The 20064-nt window shown below is 35.5% G+C and overlaps 1 protein-coding gene across 1 annotated transcript; it reads left to right on the forward strand.

The window, feature by feature from the left end:
- The first annotated feature begins 10018 nt into the window (after window positions 1-10018).
- On the forward strand, window positions 10019-11212 carry LOC133881260 (F-box/kelch-repeat protein At3g23880-like). The gene has a single exon (XM_062320189.1). It carries the CDS (start codon window positions 10019-10021, stop codon window positions 11210-11212), a length of 1194 nt encoding a protein of 397 aa, XP_062176173.1.
- Window positions 11213-20064: the final 8852 nt, after the last annotated feature.

Below are 20064 nucleotides of genomic sequence, written 5' to 3' on the forward strand. Positions count from 1 at the left end.
ATGTGTTATGAAAGTAGAATTCTACCGCGGGTAGAAGATATTGGTCGAACAGAAGACCACTCACAAGCACGTATCCCATGAAGTCCTTGAAGTTATAGTTAATGCAAGTGTACAACAATCATACAACACCCATTCACAAGGGGTGGGCCCCACAGTGTATGGGACCCACCCCTTTCTATCTTTACAGTAATTTATACTAGAGTGAGAGTATTTTAATTAAATTATGATAGTTATAGTCATCTATTTAAGTCAGAGTCTTTTAATTATTTGTAGCATTGCCATGCAATCTTTAATTGAGTCATTGTAGGAGCTGATCTCCAAGTCCTTCTAGGAGTTTCTCTCCAAATCTTTTAGTTTGAGTCATGTAATCATGTAGTCTCCTATTTAATACGTGATCAATTAATAAAGAAATAATGTTTCTTACACAACTTTGGTATAGTTCTAATAACTTTTTTTAAGATCAATAATTAGATATTTAGGGCCCATATGTAAGAAAACAGATCCAATGATTAATCACAAAATTTGTATGAAAGTTATACAACAATAATTTTTCTTAATAAAAAGTTAAGCAAAATTAATTTCAAAACTTGTGTTTGAAAAGATTTAGATTTTCTCAAAATGTAAAAAGTCTAAGTTCATCAAAATCTAAGGCTTACGTTCTTTCATAACCTAAAATCTATCTTATTACGTGTTTGTGAATTAAATAATTCACATAACAAAATGCTTTACGAATGCACCAGATTTGTTCAAAGAAGAAAAGCAAGATGTGCACGAGCGAGAGAAGGCTAAGCAAATTAAGCACAATAGATGGAATAGCTAGCTAGGAAGAAAAGGTCTCTTTTTTTTTTTTCTTTTTTTTCTTTTTTTTTTTCTTTTTTTCTTTTTATCACTTTATGAAATTCATTTTAATTACCAAATATGAATCAATAACTTATCATTGTCTTGTTGCTAATTGGTTATTTAAGTTCAGATAATTGTCACATTGCTTGAGCATGAGGCTGCATATCAATTGTTAACTTTAATATGCAATTTTTGTAATAATGGGTTTAATAGGTTTATCAATCTTTTTTCAATTTTATCTAGAGTTTTCTAAAATATCCAAACAAAATTTTAAAAAACAAAATTTTTCGGTATTTGTAATTTTAAATATAGAAATTAGAAACGAATAATAGAATATAATACAAAATTTTAAAATTATGACAATTAGAATAAGACAAATATTAAAAAATATGACCGTTAAGAAAAGACAAACATTCAAAAAGGTTAAATAGAGAAAAAAATAAAAGAATATGAAAAAATATTTTTTAAATAGAATACTGATAATAAATAGTTTAAATAGTGAGGCTAATGGGGTAAATTAAGAAAGAGGCTCATCAAAATAAAATAAAAAAAGTGATTTTTAACTATTTTATCTAGTAAAATTTAGTGAGGCTATTCTTCACTTTATAGATGTCTCATGATAAATCTTCTTCACTGGTAAGTAAAAATCATACTAAACAAAGGTTAAACACTCTAATTACGACTTTATTTTTATCACACCTCGATTTCAATTCGTATCTATATAGTATCTCTTGTTTATGGCTAAAAACAAAAATGTTATCTTCGTCCAAAATCTTTCTATAAAATTGATTAAATTCACGTCAACCCAATAAGAAATTGACACGCGGACGTCATATGTCATACTAAAAATAAAAAACTCTTTGGACTGAAATCCTGGTAAGCCTACCGTGAAATCTCTTTTACGATTCCAATGTGTTTCTAAATCATGGAAATCCTTCATCTCTACTCCTATATTTATTTCTATGCACACCCAACATAGTGGAGAGGTTTTACACTGTCGATGCTTCATTTAGTGAGCTTCAAGAACTTGCATATCCGTACGCCAAATGAGTGGCACAGATTATGAAGTCCTTGATTGCAAGGGATCAATACTTTTTACGACTAGTACTCGTTTAACTTATGGAGTCGGCCATGATTATTTGGAGTCCCAACTAATTCTTTGGAACCTGCAATTAGAATGTCTATGACTCTCCCTCAATCTTGCATTGATGTACCCATTCGCAACAAATATTGTGTTTATATATATATATATATATATATATATATATATATATATATATATATATATATATATATATATATATATATATATATATATATATATATATTTTAAAATTTTTAGGGTATTAGCGTTGAATAGTCGACGCTAATGGCCTATTAATTTTTTTAATTTATTTTTTAATTATTATTTTTAGGGCATTAGCGTCGACCCAATCGATGTTAAATTGCTAATGGCCCACTATTTATTTATTTTTAGGGTATTAACGTAAAAAAGAGTTGACGTTAGTGATAGACTATTAGCGTCGACGTAGGTGTCGAGGCTAAAGATATACCTATTAGCATCGACTTATCACTTATGATATATGTCCTACATTTTTTAGGGTCGATCAAATTTATCATTAGTGTCAACATATGTCGACGATGATGATCATTAGCGTTGGGATTTGTGGGGCAACCTATTAGTGTCGACGCTAATACTCATTAACATTGAGTTTTGTACTTTTAAGGTCCACTTAGGGTCGACCCTAATAAGCAAATTTTTTGTAGAGAGGGAGTTGACAAGGAGGAAAAAAAAAAAAATCACAAAACTTTCATAAAGTTTTACTCGATTTGAAATTGTTCCATCAAAGTTCAAAAACTCACAATTTCACTCTCAATCTTTGAATTTGTTACAATGTTCATCATCTGTTAGAATTTTCTGTTAAATTCTAACGGCATTCTTGAAAATGACAAAAATACCATCACTTTTATTATTATTATTATTATTATTATTTATTTTTTTATTTTTTTTAAAAAGACTTGTGGGTCACCAGACCCATGACGGGGTCACCCGTGACTTACGTTTGGTCACAGAGTGACTCACGCAGGGTCACAAGGTGACCCAGCCGTGGGTCTTTTTTTTTAAAAAAATTTTAATTTGAAATTAAGGATAAAAAAAAAAAAAAAAAAAAACTAATCGGTTTTGTACATTCCTAATTCCCCATACTTTGGATTGTGCTCATCATTTCGGTTATAGAAGAGGCCAAGGATTCAAATCTTCATTTTTGAATGAGAATATATATGAAATTCCTTGCTCCGTCTAGATGGGAAGAACAGAGCACAATTGAAAAATGCTAGCTCTTGCACCCAACATTATATTGGAATCTCAAATAAAGCAATCCATTGTAGGGATGGATTTGTGTGCTAGGAAGTGATCATGGCGCTAATAGAATAGTTTTTGCTGTTGATTTATAGAAAGTTTTCAATGAAAAGAGATACATTTAGATTTTTTTTGGATAATTTTTAGAAGTTCTAACTAAAAAAAAAAATACAAACAAAACATTTTTCCTCGACATAAATCCCAAATCATCCTAAAAAGAGCACTATGCCTCCAAACGTAATTTCTTCAAATTTTCTTCGTAGCCTTCTCTTGTGCATGTCTTCGATCAACCAAATATTGATGCAGCTCAAATTAACATCTTGTGCTTTGCTTAGCCTTCTCTCCAAGTGCATGCATGCATGTCTTTCTCTTCTTTTCTTTCCTTTTTTTGAGTCGCACCACCCGCCTTCCCTTAAACAAGTCTGGCATGTTCTTTATCAACTATTGCAGGAACCTATGCTGGCCAGTACATTATGCAGGTGCAAGTTAAGGTCAACTTAACTGATAACTCTAAAAAATGGGAAATGAGGATGAGGCGCAGAGTAGAGAGTGAGAGAGGCGGCCGGAAGTAGGGGTGAAAATAACCGTCCGCTAACCGTCTATAACCAGTAAACGTATAACCGTAAAATCGTTAAAACCGGTAACCGGCAACCAGTAACCGCCCTACAAAAGTGGTTAGCGGTTTTTACCGCCTTTATTATTATTATTATTATTATATATATATATATAAAACGACATTGTTTTGGTTAAACACCAAAACAGCGTCGTTCTTGGACGTTTAACTTTAACCTAGATCTAAAGAAACAATAAAAAAATCCTAGACTCATATCATTTTCTTCTCATCTCCATCATCTCTCGCCTCCCTCTCCTCCATGCCGCCAGCCCGCTCGCCACCTCTCGACTCTCTCATCTCCATCCTCCAATTCTCTCATCTCAACCGCTCTCAACCTCTCGCCGGCCTCTCTCTCTCTCGCCGCCTACGATTCTCTCATCTCCGATTCTCTCGTCTCAACTACCATCGATTCTCAAAGCTATCAGCTTCGAAGTCCTACGACAGAGAAACATGGAGATTGGAAGCCTCATACTCTTGATTTATCTGAAAGTATGCCTATCAGCAGTTAACTTCCTTTTTTTTTTTTTTTTTTTTTTTTTTTTTTTTTTTCTTTATATATATTTTGTTCTACTCCATGGCCGGCGACCCCTGCTTTGTATTTGATTTGTGTGTAGTTAATTTTTGTGTTTTATTTGATTTGTGTGTATTCTATTCCATGGTCGGCGATGGGCGACCCCTGTTTTTTGATTTTTTTTTTTCAAAACTTAAAGCCATGGTCGGTAACCCCTGTTTTGTATTTGATTTGCCAAACGGTTGCCGGTTTATAACCGCCAACCGCCTAGGCGGTTGGCGGAGGTGGTTGGCAATTTTTGCTAACCGCCTAAGCGGTTACGGTTAGCGGTTTTGGCCAATAACTGCTAACCATAACCGCCTTTTCACCCCTAGCCGGAAGGAACTTAAGGAAAAAGTGAAAAAGAAAACCAATAAGGAACTAACCCATAAACCCTAACCGTATTATTTTAAATAAATAATATTTTATTATATATATATATACCCGGTTACCTGGTTATAACCGGGTATATGAAAATCCTAAAACCGGTAATTGGCTTCGGTAATCGGTTATTTATAACTAGGTACCAAACCGATTTTCCAGTTGGTACCCGATAACTGGTCGGTTATAACCTGCCGGATTTCCACCCTTAATTTGGAGGCGTATATACTACACTTTTTAGGATGGTTTGGGATTTACGTTGAGGAAAAATGTTTTGTTTCTCAAAAATAATCTAAATGTATCTCTTTTCATTGAAAACTTTCTATATATCTAAAAAAACAGCAAAAACTCTTCTATTAGCGCCATGATCACTACCTTGCACACAAATCCATCCTTACAAGGCTACAATGGATTGCTTTATTTGAGATTCCAATATAATGTTGGGTGCAAAAGCATTTTTCAATTGTGCTCTGTTCTTCCCATCTGGACGGAGCAAGGAATTTCATATTCTCATTCCAAAATGAAGAGTTGAATCCTTGGCCTCTTCTAACCAAAATGATGAGCACAATCCAAAGTATGGAGAATTAGGAATGTACAAGACCGATTAGTTTTGTTTTTTAGAAACTTCACAAAACCCTTATAAATTTTCACTCGATTCAAAATGAATCTCATAAAGTTCAAAAACTCTCAATTTTACACCTCAATATTTGAATTTGTTACAATATCCCCCTCTGTTAGGGTTTGACGTTAAATCAGATGGCAAAAAGGGGTAAATGACTTTTATGCCCAAATTTCAAATATATCCTTAATTTCAAATTAAAAATTAAATAAAACTTAATTCTTATTTATTTTTTATTTTTTAAATGAGACCCACGATGACCCAGCATGGGTCACGCCGTGATTGACCCACGGCTGGGTCACAAGACCTTGTGACCTTGCACAAGTCACTCTGTGACCAAACGCAGGTCACAAGTGACCTCGTCATGGGTCTGGTGACCTACTGGTCTTTTTTTTTTGTTTTTAAATTATTATTATTATTATTATTAAATAGGAAAAAAGGGCGAGGGTATTTTTGTCATTTTCAAGGGTGCCGTTAGGATTTAACAGAAAATTATAATAGATAAGAGACATTGCAACAAATTCGAAGATTGAGGAGTGAAATTGTAAGTTTTTTTAACTTTCAAATGGTAGATTTAAATTGAATAGAAGTTCAAGAAGATTTTATGATTTTTTTATTTTTATTTATTTTTTCCTCCTCCTCAACTCGCTCCTAATTTTGGGCATATGATACCACATTTAATTGGTTCGTCCTATTTGTAAAGTGTACGGAGTCAACCATTTGGAAGCATTAATTACTTACTTATATAAGCATTAACATGTTATTGAGAATCCAGAAATTATTTACTTTATGATTCTGTCAGCATTTATATAGGCTTGTTTTCAGAGAGTACGCGTGCAGTTGAAAAAGAAAAATTAGTTGGGTCCATATCTATAATACAAATAGACTTTAACTACAACTAGTTATCTTTGACGATTAAGTGATAGACTCAATTGTACTTATGTTACAGTCTTCAATTGTTACTAGCTGATTGGGACAGAGCCAGAAGCTTGATCTTATGACCACAATTTTTTTATTTTTTATTTTTTGGTACAGGCCAATAGACTAAATTTTTATTTTTTACCTTATATTTTTTATTTTTATAAATTTTTTTTTCCAACTTTATATATATATATTTTTTAAAGAAATTGGAGGCTAGCCCCCTCCGTCCTTATTAGGTGATAATCTTCGACTGCAGTTAAGTCACAACCTCCAATTGATTTTTGTATTGCATCTTCTCCTAGCCGCCACGCAAATTGAGCAAAAAGGAAGAATTCACTGATCGAGATGGCTTCCACACGATCTTGAGATTGAAATCCTGGTAAGACTACCCGCCGTGAAATCGCTTTTACGATTTCAATGTGTTTGTAAATCATGGAAATTCTTGATATCTAGTCCTACATTTATTTCCATGCACACCCAACATAATGAGAGCACCGACAATTACACCCACCTTTTACATTGTGAAGGATATGAAGACTACCAATTACTCTATATGGATGCTTCATTTAGTGAGTTTCAAGAACTTGCATATCCACGCCAAATGAGAGGCAGAGATTATGAAGTACTTGATTGTAAGGGATTCTCGTTTAACTTATAGAGCCGGCCATGATTATTTGGAGTCCCTAAGGGTCTGCTTGGGTTTGCGACTTTAAAAAGTATGATTTTAAAATAGCGATTTTAAAATGTGTGATTTAAAAAAAGTGATTTTTAAAAACGCAATTAAGTATTTAGCAAAATCGCAGTTTAGCCTTTAAAATCGCAGGTTAGCCTTCTAAAATACTACGTTTTCAAAAAAGCACCACACTGCCTGCGATTTGAATAAACATTTTTCTGCATTTTCAAATCGCAATTTTTTAAAAACGCAGTTTCCAAACAGTTTATTTTCTACGATTTGATTTAAAATCGCACTTTTTCTCTACAAAATCGCAATCACAAACGCACCATAATTCTTTGGAACTCTATAATTGTAACGTCTATAACTCTTCCTCAAGCTTGCATTGAAGTACCCAACCGCAGCAATTAAATACTGTGATCACGGGTTTGGTTTTGACCATACAAGTCTTGTTTTACTCAATGGATCTAAGTAAATGTGTTATGAAAGTAGAATTCTACTGCAGGAAGAAGACATTGGCCGAACAGAAGACCACTCACAAGCATGTATACTAGAGTATGAGTATTTTAATTTAATTATGATAGTTATATTATTATAATTATTTATCTAAGTCAGAGTCTTTTAATTATTTATAGCACTGCCATGCAATCTTTAATTGAGTCATTGTAAGAGTTGATCTCCAAGTTGTTGTAGGAGTTTATCTCCATTTTTTTTAGTTTGAGTCATGTAATCTCCTATTTAATGGGTGATCAATTAATAAAAAGTTAACGCAGAATTAATCACAAATCTTGCGTTTGAAAAAGTCTACGCTCCGGGAGAAAGTAGCTTGAAATGAGACATTTCTTTACCTATTAAACGGCGTCAATGCTTCAGACTTCTTTGGTTAATTAATAAAACGATACAGTTTGATTTAAAATGAATTTGGTTAAATTTGGGCCGACTTTAATTTTTTATTTTTTACAATAAATGTCACGTATATATATAAGAGTAATGATTCACTACCACCTAAATATACAACTTTTCACCGCCTTGTCTATGTGGTAAGGTGGTCCCCCACCTTAATTTATTTTTAAAAAATAAAAAAACTCAAAAAGTAGTGGGGGACCACCTTGCCACATAGACAAGGTGGTGAAAAATTGTATATTTAGGTGGCATTGAATCATTATTATTAGCCGGATCCATATTAGGAGATCTCTTGTTACTTAAATAAGAGGAGGGAAGCCAAATCCTAAAAAATTGTATAATTAAGCAAGTAAATACGCCAAATCTAACATTTTTGTCTAACCAGATTATGTAAATATTCCACATAAAATGTGAATCTATTTTATCTTCCCTGAGTTCACGACAATCAAGATCGACATTCATATATTCTTCACATATTTCAGTGACCACACCTTATATAATTAATATCCATTTCAGACATTAATTACAAATTCACATGCATCACGTAGATCAAAGAATCTATGATTTCTAACATATACTCATTACTCGCATAAGTATATGCATGTGATGCTACGGTGTCGCAGCTGCACCGTCGGTAAGAACTCATGAGAGCATTTTTAGCGGCTTCATCAAAATAGTTAAATTTTTATGAGATAATGTTATGTAAATGAATTCCCGAACACGTAATGGGATAATTGGTTCGATTTTGAGGGAATCTAAACCCTTTAGATTCGTTGAAGGAAACTTAGACCTTTTCAAATACAAGGTTTGTGATTAATTCTACTTGCTTTATTATCCATCAACAACTCTTTAAATAGAGATTACAACTTAACTCATAATTGAAAGATAACACTAAGAGATAACTCCCCTAGATGATCTCATGATCATTAATTCTTCTACCAACCAAGATAACAATAGACTCCTAATGAAACAATAAAACATACATAAGCTTAACACTCACGGAGATATACTCGATGTGGATAACTTCAACTAAACTAAATAACCAACTAAAACATAATACAACGTACTCAAACACTTAAACAATTCAAACTAAAGATAACACTATGATAAGGACTCAACAAATAAGCAATGTAGAAGACTCCAAACCCTTGGGTGCACATTGACATCTCTTACTCATTATAACAGATAATTTTGTAAAAACATACAAAAATCACTCTTAGCAGCTTCATTATTATAATAAAAAAATTAAATAGAGAAAGAATAAAGAAATATGAAAAAATATTATTTAAATAGAATAATGATAGTGAATGGTTAAAATAATAAGGCTACTGGAAGTTGATTAAAAAAGTGACTTACTAAAATAGATTTAATTTGGTGAGATTACTAGGATTCTAGGAATGCTCTTAGGGCCTTAATGTCCTATTCCATTATTATTCTTCACTTTATAGATGTCTCATGATAAATCTTCTTCACCTGTCACCAAAAATCATACTAAAGAAATTAAAAGGTTAAACACTCATTGTGACTTTATTTTTATCACACCTGGGTCTAGATTCGTATCTATACATAGTATCTTGCTTATGGTTAAATTTGAAAATGCGACTTTCGTCCAAATAATTTCTATAAAATTGATGAAAGTCCACATAAACTCAATAAAAAATTGAGACGTGATCGTATGTCATACTAAAAATAATAATAATAAAAAAACTATAAACTTACTAGAATTTTCGGATTAAGAAAAATAAATATGTGCGATCGATCGATGCAATAAGAAGGAATGAATTAAGAAAAATTGAGATATGTTTGAAGTGCCAAAATTTACCTCTTAATTTAAAAATAATGGTTGGAATTTGAAGCAAAATTGAGATAAAGACTCGTATAAAACAATAAAGAAAAAGATAAGATTATTCGTTTCCCTTCTCACTTCTATCACATACGTGCGCGGTCCCACCCCCTCTTTAATTTTCCCATTAGGTTTGGTGTTTTGCTTTTAACTGACTTAATTATAATTAAAAGCTTCTATATATATAAAGAAAATCAAGAAAACATGGGTTTTTTCTTTGGGTTTTGGTTTGCCGCACAAATTACCTTTGGCTTTTTCTTTCTTCTTCATCCTGAGTTCATCTTCTCCAAGGGGCGAAGAAGAGAAACTCACAGAGATGTCAAACCGGCTTCCACGCGATCTTTGGACTGAAATCCTGGTAAGCCTACCCGTGAAATCTCTTTTACGATTCCAATGTGTTTGTAAATCATGGAAATCCTTGATCTCTACTCCTACATTTATTTCCATGCACACCCAACACAGTGAGAGCACCGGCAATTACGCTCACATAATACGTTGGCATAGATATAAAGACATAGAGACACCATACGGATTACTCCATATCGATGGTTCATTCAATGAGTTTCAAGAACTTGAATATCCATGCCAAATGAGGGGTAGATGTCATGGAGTCGTCCATGATTGCAAGGGATTAATACTTTTTACGACTGACAACAAGTCCCATATTCTATGGAACCCTGCAATTAGAATGTCTATGACTCTTCCTCGACCTCGCATTGTTGTACCGGTGAAAGCAACAAGCAAATACTGTATTCACGGGTTCGGCTTTGATCATACAAGTAATGATTACAAGGTGCTGAGAATGGTCAATGATTATAACACCTTGTCTCCACTTCAGGCGGAACTTTATAGACTCCGCACAGGCACTTGGGAGACTTTTACGGGTGCTGACGATTTTGGTAAGTATTATATATATGAGAATACGCATACTTTCTTGAATGGGGCGAGTCACTGGCTTGTATTTCATGAGGCATCCGGCTCTCGTAAACGAATGGTTGTGTTGTTTGATATGTGTGATGAGCAACTCCGAGTGATGAAGCTTCCGGATCATCTTAGTTTAAGCTTGGGTGCTGATTCTGTTCTTGGTGTCTCTGGTGGATTGCTTTCTTTAATGGTGCAGAACGGGGAAGAAAATGTTGATTTGAGATGCAACATTTGGTTGATGAAGGAATATGGCGTGGCAGAATCGTGGACTAAACAGTTTACAATTAATTTAAAGCGTTGGTTCTTTGGGGAGATCTTCTGTTTAAGGAACAACGAAAAGATTTTGGCTTGGCATTGGAAAAAGGGAAAAGTGTCGACCTTATGTAATCCCAAGACAAATAGATTGATTAATCTTAAACTCGAGGGTTTTTTTCTTGGCAAGAATACTTTCGTTGAAAGTCTTGTTTTACTCGATAAAGTAAATCCTATGCAAACATGTCAGATTTGTTTAAGCAAAGGCCAGTGGTGCGACTCAAAGGAAAGAAAAAAAGAGGAAGACATGCACGTGCGACAGAAGGCTAAGTAAAGCACAAGAGAAACGCTAAGAAGAAAAGGTTAGAAACATGTTATCTCTTATTTATCAATTTATGAAATTATTTTTAGGGAAAACTTCACTTATAATCCCTATCTTTCATCAATTTTGAAAAAATGTTTCCAAACTTTAAAAAGTGTCAATTTAAGGCATACATCTTTCACTTTTTTTTTTTTTTTTTTTAATTTTTTTTTTTAAATTTCAACTCTCCGATATAATTTCTTTTTAAATCCGAACAAATGGTTGAAATTGAAAAAATTGAAAAATAAATACCCTAAATTGACATTTTTTAAAGTTTGGATACCTTCTTTTTTTTTTGTGTTTTTTTTTTTTTTTCAAAAGTGATGAAAGATTAGGGTCATAAGTGCTTTTTTTTAACCAAATTTAAAGCAATAACTTATCATTGTCTTGTTGCTTATTGCTTTTTTAAGTTCACATAATTGTCACATTGCTTGAGCACGAGTCTTCATATCAATTGTTAACTTTAATATGCAATTTATGTAATAAATTCTTTATATTTGACTACACACTGTGGCCAGCCAGGTAAAGTATATATAAATAATTTTGAAAAAACTTCACTTACCACATCTAATCTTTTATTACTTTAACAATTATATCCTTAAACAGGTTACCATCTTTTGCAATATCAACCATCCTGATCGATTTCAGCTTTAAATCCTAATAGAGCAAGTGAAAATCCCCAACATACCCCAAGTTTTATTTTTTATTTATTTTATTATTATTATTTTAAAAAAGAAAAGCACAGTGGGTCCTAGGTGGTTGTGGTTTTGGTTATTTTGTGAGGTTAATATTTTTTTTAAAAAAAAATAAAAATTATTAAATCAATGTATTTTTGTAATTTTATAAACATCCTAGGGTTATTATGGGGATTTCATACATCAATCGTTAGATTTAATGCCAAATTTGGACGGGAGTGTTGCATTGCAAACTTCTGAAAGATTATAATCCTAAATTGACATGTTTTAAAGTTTAAAGGTATGATTATAAAAGTGGTGAATGATTAGAGGTATTAAGTAAAGATATAATAATTTTAATTTATACCCATTAGTGTATATATATCAACTATATTTAACAATGCAATTCCTTGAGTGGTGAATAAATTGTAACAATAACCTCTTCAAATTTCATGTTGGCTATCTTTTCAGGCTTTTCACGAGCAAGAGTGACCGACAATGAACATTTAACAAACATGAAAGGGAGGTGAACAGATGATAGAGCAAGACCAACAATATGTGTTTTCATTTCACAGCTTTAATTTACTTGATTTCCTTCTTTACTTTGATAAGATAATATAATATATGAAGTGTTTGCTTATTTTATGAAAGACTTTTATGGTGTTAAACAATTTTAATATTCACTCCTTCATTCATGCATTAGGAATTTATTTCATTAAACTTTTTTTTTTTTTTTTTTTTCCAAATATAAAATGCAATACATCACAATGAGACGATCGTGAGTTCTTCAATACTTCTTCGTAGAAGAAGAGGAAGGGCGTTTGGCTATAGGTGACTTTCTTCTCTTATTCTGGTTTAAGAAAGTTGGTTGTTTGGCTGCGCATGTTTGAGTTTTTTATTTTGCGAATAGAGTATCCTAATTTCAATTTCAGAATAGCATAATTTCAATTTTGTATCGGGTTAGGGTTTGGTGTAATCCAGCATTCTAGTAGTTTTTTTGGCTACGAGGATGGACTATTCTGTATCCCGAAATTATTGCAATCCTAGTTTAGTGTTGGGTGGTCCCTCCTAAGTGGGGGGGACCAACCCATGTCTTCTTTCTTTATTAAAGCAAGTCACGCGTGAGTGACTTGCGGAAAAGAAGGAAGAAAAGAGAAAAAGAAAAAGAAGAAGAAATCAGCTGGCTTTACAGCTGTGCAAAAGGAGAAAAAGAAATCAGAGAGTTTTGGACAGCAGTGTGCGTCGTCCAGAGTCGAGAGAGAGAGGAGAAAATCAGAAAAAAAGAAGAGGAGAAGAGAGGCTGCTGTCTTTTCTGGAACCTCCGTCCAGACTTCATCAAGTGCTCCGATCAACGAGCATTTGTGGTCCGATTGAGCTGAAATTTTGTGTGGATGTTCATGACACGTGGATCTTCGTTGTGAACGGTGGAGATCGGATTCTGAGCATCCGGTGGACGTTTTTCAGCCCGTGAACAGTAGCCTTCCTCTTTGGTGAGATTTTTCCTTTTTCTCTTGTAGAAGTTGATTTGAGCCAAGAAATTGTATTTCTTGAAGATAGTTGCTGATTGTATATGCCTCTAGTTGAGATTAGAGAAGACTCATGTATTCCCGTAATTGTTGATAGTGGAATTGTTTGAGTGACCCAGTGGTTTTTCCTTCTCACACTGAGAAGGTTTTCCACTTAAAATCGTGTGTCTTGTGCTTGTGGTGTTTGGATATATATTCTGCATATATATATTGCTCTATTTGGTAGTTTCCTTGTAGATTCACACAAAGAGGGAGTTTGGGCATTGTTGTTACTCCCATCAAAGTGGTATCAGAGCCAAGTTATTATTTTTGTTGAATATCTTGTGCTGAATTATGGAGGCTAATCTAAGTAGAATGGTGTCATTGAATGGTTCAAATTATCATATATGGAAAGGCAAGATGGAAGACCTATTATATGTGAAACAATTTCATTTACCTGTGTTTGCCTTTGAGAAGCCAGAAAATAAATCTGATGAAGAATGGACTTTGATGCATAGACAAGTCTGTGGATATATTAGGCAATGGGTAGATGATAATGTTTTGAATCATGTTGATGGTGAGACACATGCACGCACACTTTGGCAAAAACTTGAGGAGTTGTATGCTCGCAAGACCGGAAATAATAAAATGTTTCTGATGAAGCAATTGATGTATTTGAGATACCAAGATGGAACTCCCTTAACAGATCACTTGAACACTTTCCAGGGAATTATTAATCAGCTGGCTGGGATGGGTATCAAGTTTGATGATGAGGTTCAGGGTTTGTGTTTACTTGGTACTTTGTCGGACTCTTGGGAGACATTTAGAATGTCACTATTTAACTCAGCTCCAAATGGTGTAATCAATATGGATCTGGCTAAAAGTAGTATATTGAATGAAGAGATGAGAAGAAAATCACAGGGATCCTCTTCACAGTCAGAAGTTTTGGTTACAGAGAAAAGGGGGAGGAGCAAGAGCAAAGGTCCGAAAAACAGAGATAAAAGCAGAAGCAAGTCCAACAGGTTTGCTAATGTTGAGTGTCATCATTGTGGCATGAAAGGCCACATAAAGAAATATTGCAGACAGTTGAAGAAAGACAACAAAGAAAAAGGGAAGGAGACAAAGAATGATGATGGCAATAATGATGACCGAGTTGCCACCACCACTGCCGGAGACTTCTTCACTGTTTATGATGATGAAGTCGTTAATCTTGCATGCCATGAGACCAGCTGGGTGATTGATAGTGGTGCCTCAACTCATGTTACATCTCGACGTGATCTCTTCACGTCCTATACAGCAGGTGACTTTGGGACAGTGAAGATGGGCAATAATGCCGTGGCCAAAATTGTTGGCATAGGAGATGTGTGCTTGGAGATGAGTAATGGCATGAAGTTAGTTCTTAAAGATGTGAAGCATATTCCTGACATCCGTTTGAACTTGATTTCGGTAGGTAAACTTGATGATGATGGGTATTGCAGCATCTTTCGTAATGGTCAGTGGAAGCTCACCAGAGGTGCTATGATTATTGCTCGAGCCCAGAAGTTTTCTACTTTGTATATGCTGCAAGCAAGCCTCTCCAAAGAAATTATTAATGCCATGGATGATGAGTCTTCTGTAGAGCTGTGGCACAAGAGACTTGCTCACATGAGTGAGAAAGGCTTGGCAATATTGGCCAAGAAGAATCTTCTATCTGGGATGAAGAGTGCAGATTTGAAAAAGTGCACACATTGTTTGGCAGGGAAGCAAAACAGAGTCTCCTTCAAGAGTTCCCCTTCTACAAGAAAGCGAGGTATACTTGATCTTGTACACTCAGATGTATGTGGCCCTATGAAGATTAAAACACTTGGTGGCTGTCTTTACTTTGTTACCTTCATAGATGATCATTCAAGGAAGATATGGGTATATACCTTGAAAACAAAAGATCAAGTATTGGATGTGTTTAAGCAGTTTCAGGCTTCAACTGAGAGACAAACTGGGAAGAAGTTGAGGTGCATCAGAACTGATAATGGGGGAGAGTATTTGGGTCATTTTGATCAGTATTGTAAGCAACAGGGTATTCGACATCAAAGGACACCTCCGAAGACTCCTCAGTTGAATGGTGTAGCTGAGAGGATGAACAGAACGCTGGTTGAGAGAGTGAGGTGCCTGCTTTCACAATCACAATTGCCAAACTCCTTTTGGGGGGAGGCTTTGAGTACATCAGCACATGTTCTTAACCTCACACCATGTGTTCCTCTTCAGTCTGATGTACCAGACAAGGTTTGGACTGGCAAAGATGTTTCTTATGATCACTTGCGTGTCTTTGGGTGTAAGGCATTTGTGCATATTCCCAAAGATGAGAGGTCTAAGCTAGATGTGAAGACCCGACAGTGTATCTTCCTAGGCTATGGCCTAGATGAGTTTGGCTACAGGTTGTATGATCCAGTTGAGAAGAAACTTGTGAGAAGCCGAGATGTTGTGTTTATGGAAGATCAAATCATAAATGATATTGAGAAGACCGAAATAGTAGTGCCTCAATGCAGTGATGATTTGATTGACTTGGATCCGACTCCTCCGACAGAGTTGCCAGCACAGGTTGAACATGATGTTCAAAATGACCAGCAGAGTCCAGTTGATGCTGATGTTCCTTCACAGGATGAGACTTATGATCAGTTGCCAGTACCAGAGATACCACCAGATGTTCCTCTAAGGAGGTCTACCAGAGACAGACATCCTTCCACTCGATATTCTGTAGATGAGTTCGTGTTGCTAACTGACGGGGGAGAGCCCGAGTGTTATGCAGAAGCTATGGAAGATGAACATAAGTCAAAGTGGATTGATGCTATGCAGGATGAGATGCAGTCACTGCATGACAATCACACTTTTGAGTTGGTGAAGTTGCCCAAGGGCAAGAGAGCTTTGACGAACAGGTGGATTTATAGGGTGAAGCAACAAGAACATACTTCACAGCCACGGTACAAAGCTAGACTGGTTGTCAAGGGATTCAGACAGAGAAAAGGTATTGACTTTGATGAGATTTTCTCTCCTGTTGTGAAGATGTCATCCATTCGTGTGGTTCTTGGTTTAGCCGCTAGCCTAGACTTGAAGATTGAGAAGATGGATGTGAAAACTGCCTTCCTTCATGGTGATTTGGAGGAGGAGATATATATGGAACAACCAGAGGGTTTCAAGGTGAAAGGGAAAGAGGACTATGTGTGTCGACTTAAGAAAAGTCTTTATGGTTTGAAGCAGGCACCCAGGCAATGGTATAAGAAGTTTGAGTCTGTTATGGAGGAACAAGGCTATAAGAAGACTACTTCTGACCATTGTGTTTTTGTGCAGAAATTCTCTGATGGTGATTTTATTATTTTATTGCTTTATGTTGATGACATGTTGATTGTTGGCATGAATTCTTCCAGGATTGACAAGTTGAAGAAGCAGTTAAGTCAGTCATTTGAAATGAAGGACTTGGGGCCAGCAAAGCAGATTCTTGGGGTTCGCATTCATAGATGCAGAAAAGATAAGAAGCTGTTTATATCACAGGAGCAATACATTGAGAAAGTGCTTCAGAGGTTCGACATGAACAAGGCTAAAGTGGTTAGCTCTCCTCTTGCTACACACTTTAAATTGAGCACAAAGCAAAGCCCTTCAACAGATGAAGAGAAGGAAGATATGGAAAGAATTCCATATGCCTCAGCAGTGGGAAGTTTGATGTATGCAATGGTTTGTACTAGGCCAGACATAGCCCATGCAGTTGGTGTTGTTAGCCGGTTTCTCTCAAATCCGGGAAGAGAACATTGGAATGCGGTAAAGTGGATTATGAGATATTTGCGTGGCACTTCCAAGTTGAGTCTTAGCTTTGGGAGTGGCAAACCAATATTGGTTGGCTACACAGATTCTGATATGGCTGGAGATGTGGATACCCGTAAGTCTACTTCGGGTTATTTGATCACTTTCTCAGGAGGGGCTGTTTCTTGGCAGTCGAGGTTACAAAAATGTATTGCACTTTCTACAACTGAAGCAGAGTTGATTGCAGCAACGGAAGCTTGTAAAGAGTTGCTTTGGATGAAAAAGTTTTTGCAGGAGCTTGGTTTCAAGCAACAACAATATGTGTTGTTTTGTGATAACCAAAGTACTATTCACCTTGCTAAGAATTCTTCATTCCATTCAAGATCGAAGCACATCGATGTGAGGTACCATTGGATAAGAGATACTCTTAATGACAAGTTGTTAACACTTGAGAAAATTCACACCGATGACAATGGCTCCGATATGTTAACGAAGGCTTTAGCAAGGGAGAAGCTTGAGACTTGTCGCTCGATCGCCGGGATGGCGGAGCCCCCCACCTAGTCGGGAGGGGGAGATTTGTTGGGTGGTCCCTCCTAAGTGGGGGGGACCAACCCATGTCTTCTTTCTTTATTAAAGCAAGTCACGCGTGAGTGACTTGCGGAAAAGAAGGAAGAAAAGAGAAAAAGAAAAAGAAGAAGAAATCAGCTGGCTTTACAGCTGTGCAAAAGGAGAAAAAGAAATCAGAGAGTTTTGGACAGCAGTGTGCGTCGTCCAGAGTCGAGAGAGAGAGAGGAGAAAATCAGAAAAAAAAGAAGAGGAGAAGAGAGGCTGCTGTCTTTTCTGGAACCTCCGTCCAGACTTCATCAAGTGCTCCGATCAACGAGCATTTGTGGTCCGATTGAGCTGAAATTTTGTGTGGATGTTCATGACACGTGGATCTTCGTTGTGAACGGTGGAGATCGGATTCTGAGCATCCGGTGGACGTTTTTCAGCCCGTGAACAGTAGCCTTCCTCTTTGGTGAGATTTTTCCTTTTTCTCTTGTAGAAGTTGATTTGAGCCAAGAAATTGTATTTCTTGAAGATAGTTGCTGATTGTATATGCCTCTAGTTGAGATTAGAGAAGACTCATGTATTCCCGTAATTGTTGATAGTGGAATTGTTTGAGTGACCCAGTGGTTTTTCCTTCTCACACTGAGAAGGTTTTCCACTTAAAATCGTGTGTCTTGTGCTTGTGGTGTTTGGATATATATTCTGCATATATATATTGCTCTATTTGGTAGTTTCCTTGTAGATTCACACAAAGAGGGAGTTTGGGCATTGTTGTTACTCCCATCATTTAGGATCATGCAATACGTGTGGTTTTTGGCTGGGAAGGAATATCTGTAAATTTCCTAGGCTTAAACAATTACCAAGGCAAGCAATTTTGAGATGGGGGCTGCTCCGTTTGGTGCACAAATTTAGTTTTCATTTTACTCTCCTTCTTATCAAAAGCTTAGAATTAAATTTAGATCGAAAAAACTAGAAGATTTTTTCTTTTTCTTTTTTTCCAGCACCTAAGCAAAATTGCAGATTCCGAATGTTACTTTCCTTGTTAGGAAATAAATCATATTTTCTAGAACTAATGAGAAGCGAAAAATAAGAAAAAAGCAAAAAATAAAAAAGAAGCAACTACAAATGCAGATCGAGATTTACGTGATTCACCACTAAGGACTTTGTTTACCGAGTTCTTTGGACTGAAATCCTGGTAAGCCTACCCGTGAAATCTATTCTACATTCCAATGTGTTTGTAAATCATGGAAATCCTTCGTCTCTACTCCTACAATATTTATTTCCATGCACACCCAACACAGTGAGAGCACCGGCAACTACGCTCACGTATTTCGTTGGGTTAGATTTGAAGACAGAGTGACGCCATTCCAATACCTCCAAATCGATGGTTCATTCAATGAGTTTCAAGAACTTGAATATCCATGCAGAATGAGGGGTAGAGATCGTGGATTCATCAGTGATTGATTGAAAGGGATTAATACTTTTTACGACTGTCATTAAAGATGGGCTGGATGACAATCTTTTCGAGCTCCTAACTCTATGGAACCCTGCAATTAGAATGTCTACGACCCTTTCTCGACCTCGCATTGTTGTACTGCTCAGAAAATACTGTGCTTACGGGTTCTAAAAATAGTCCAAAAATAATCTAAATGTATCTCTTTTCATTGAAAACTTTATATAAATCTAAAAAACAGCAAAAAGTACTCTTCTATTAGCACACAAATCCATCCCTACAATGGATTGCTTTATTTGAGATTCCAATATAATGTTGAGTGCAAAAGCATTTTTCAATTGAGCTGCTCTTCCCATCTGGACGGAGCAAGGAGTTTCATATTCTCATTCAAAAATGAAGATTTGAATCCTTGGCCTCTTCTAACCAAAATGATGAGCACAATCCAAAGTTTGCCTAATCCGGCCAAAGTATGGAGAAATAGGAATGTACAAGACCGATCAGTTTTTTTTTTTTTTTAGAAACTTCAAAAAACCCTTGAAAACTTGTACTCGACTTGAAATTAACGTCATAAAGTTTAAAAACTCTCAATTTCAAACACTAATCTTTGAATTTGTTGCAATATTCCCCTTTGTTAGGATTTGGCGTTAAATCATATGGCCAAAGGGATAAAATGACCTTTATGCCCAAATTTCTAATTTATCATTAATTTCAAATTAAAAATTAAATATATATTTTTTTAAAAAATAAAAAATAAAAATGAGAGGTCACACCGTGACTGACCCATGGTTGGGTCAGCTTGTGACCCTGCGCGAGTCATTCTATGACCAAATGCAGGTCACGGGTGACCCCGTTGTGGGTCTGGGAGCCCCACAGGTT

This window comes from Alnus glutinosa, chromosome 11 (assembly GCF_958979055.1).
Source record: "Alnus glutinosa chromosome 11, dhAlnGlut1.1, whole genome shotgun sequence".
Taxonomy (NCBI): domain Eukaryota; kingdom Viridiplantae; phylum Streptophyta; class Magnoliopsida; order Fagales; family Betulaceae; genus Alnus; species Alnus glutinosa.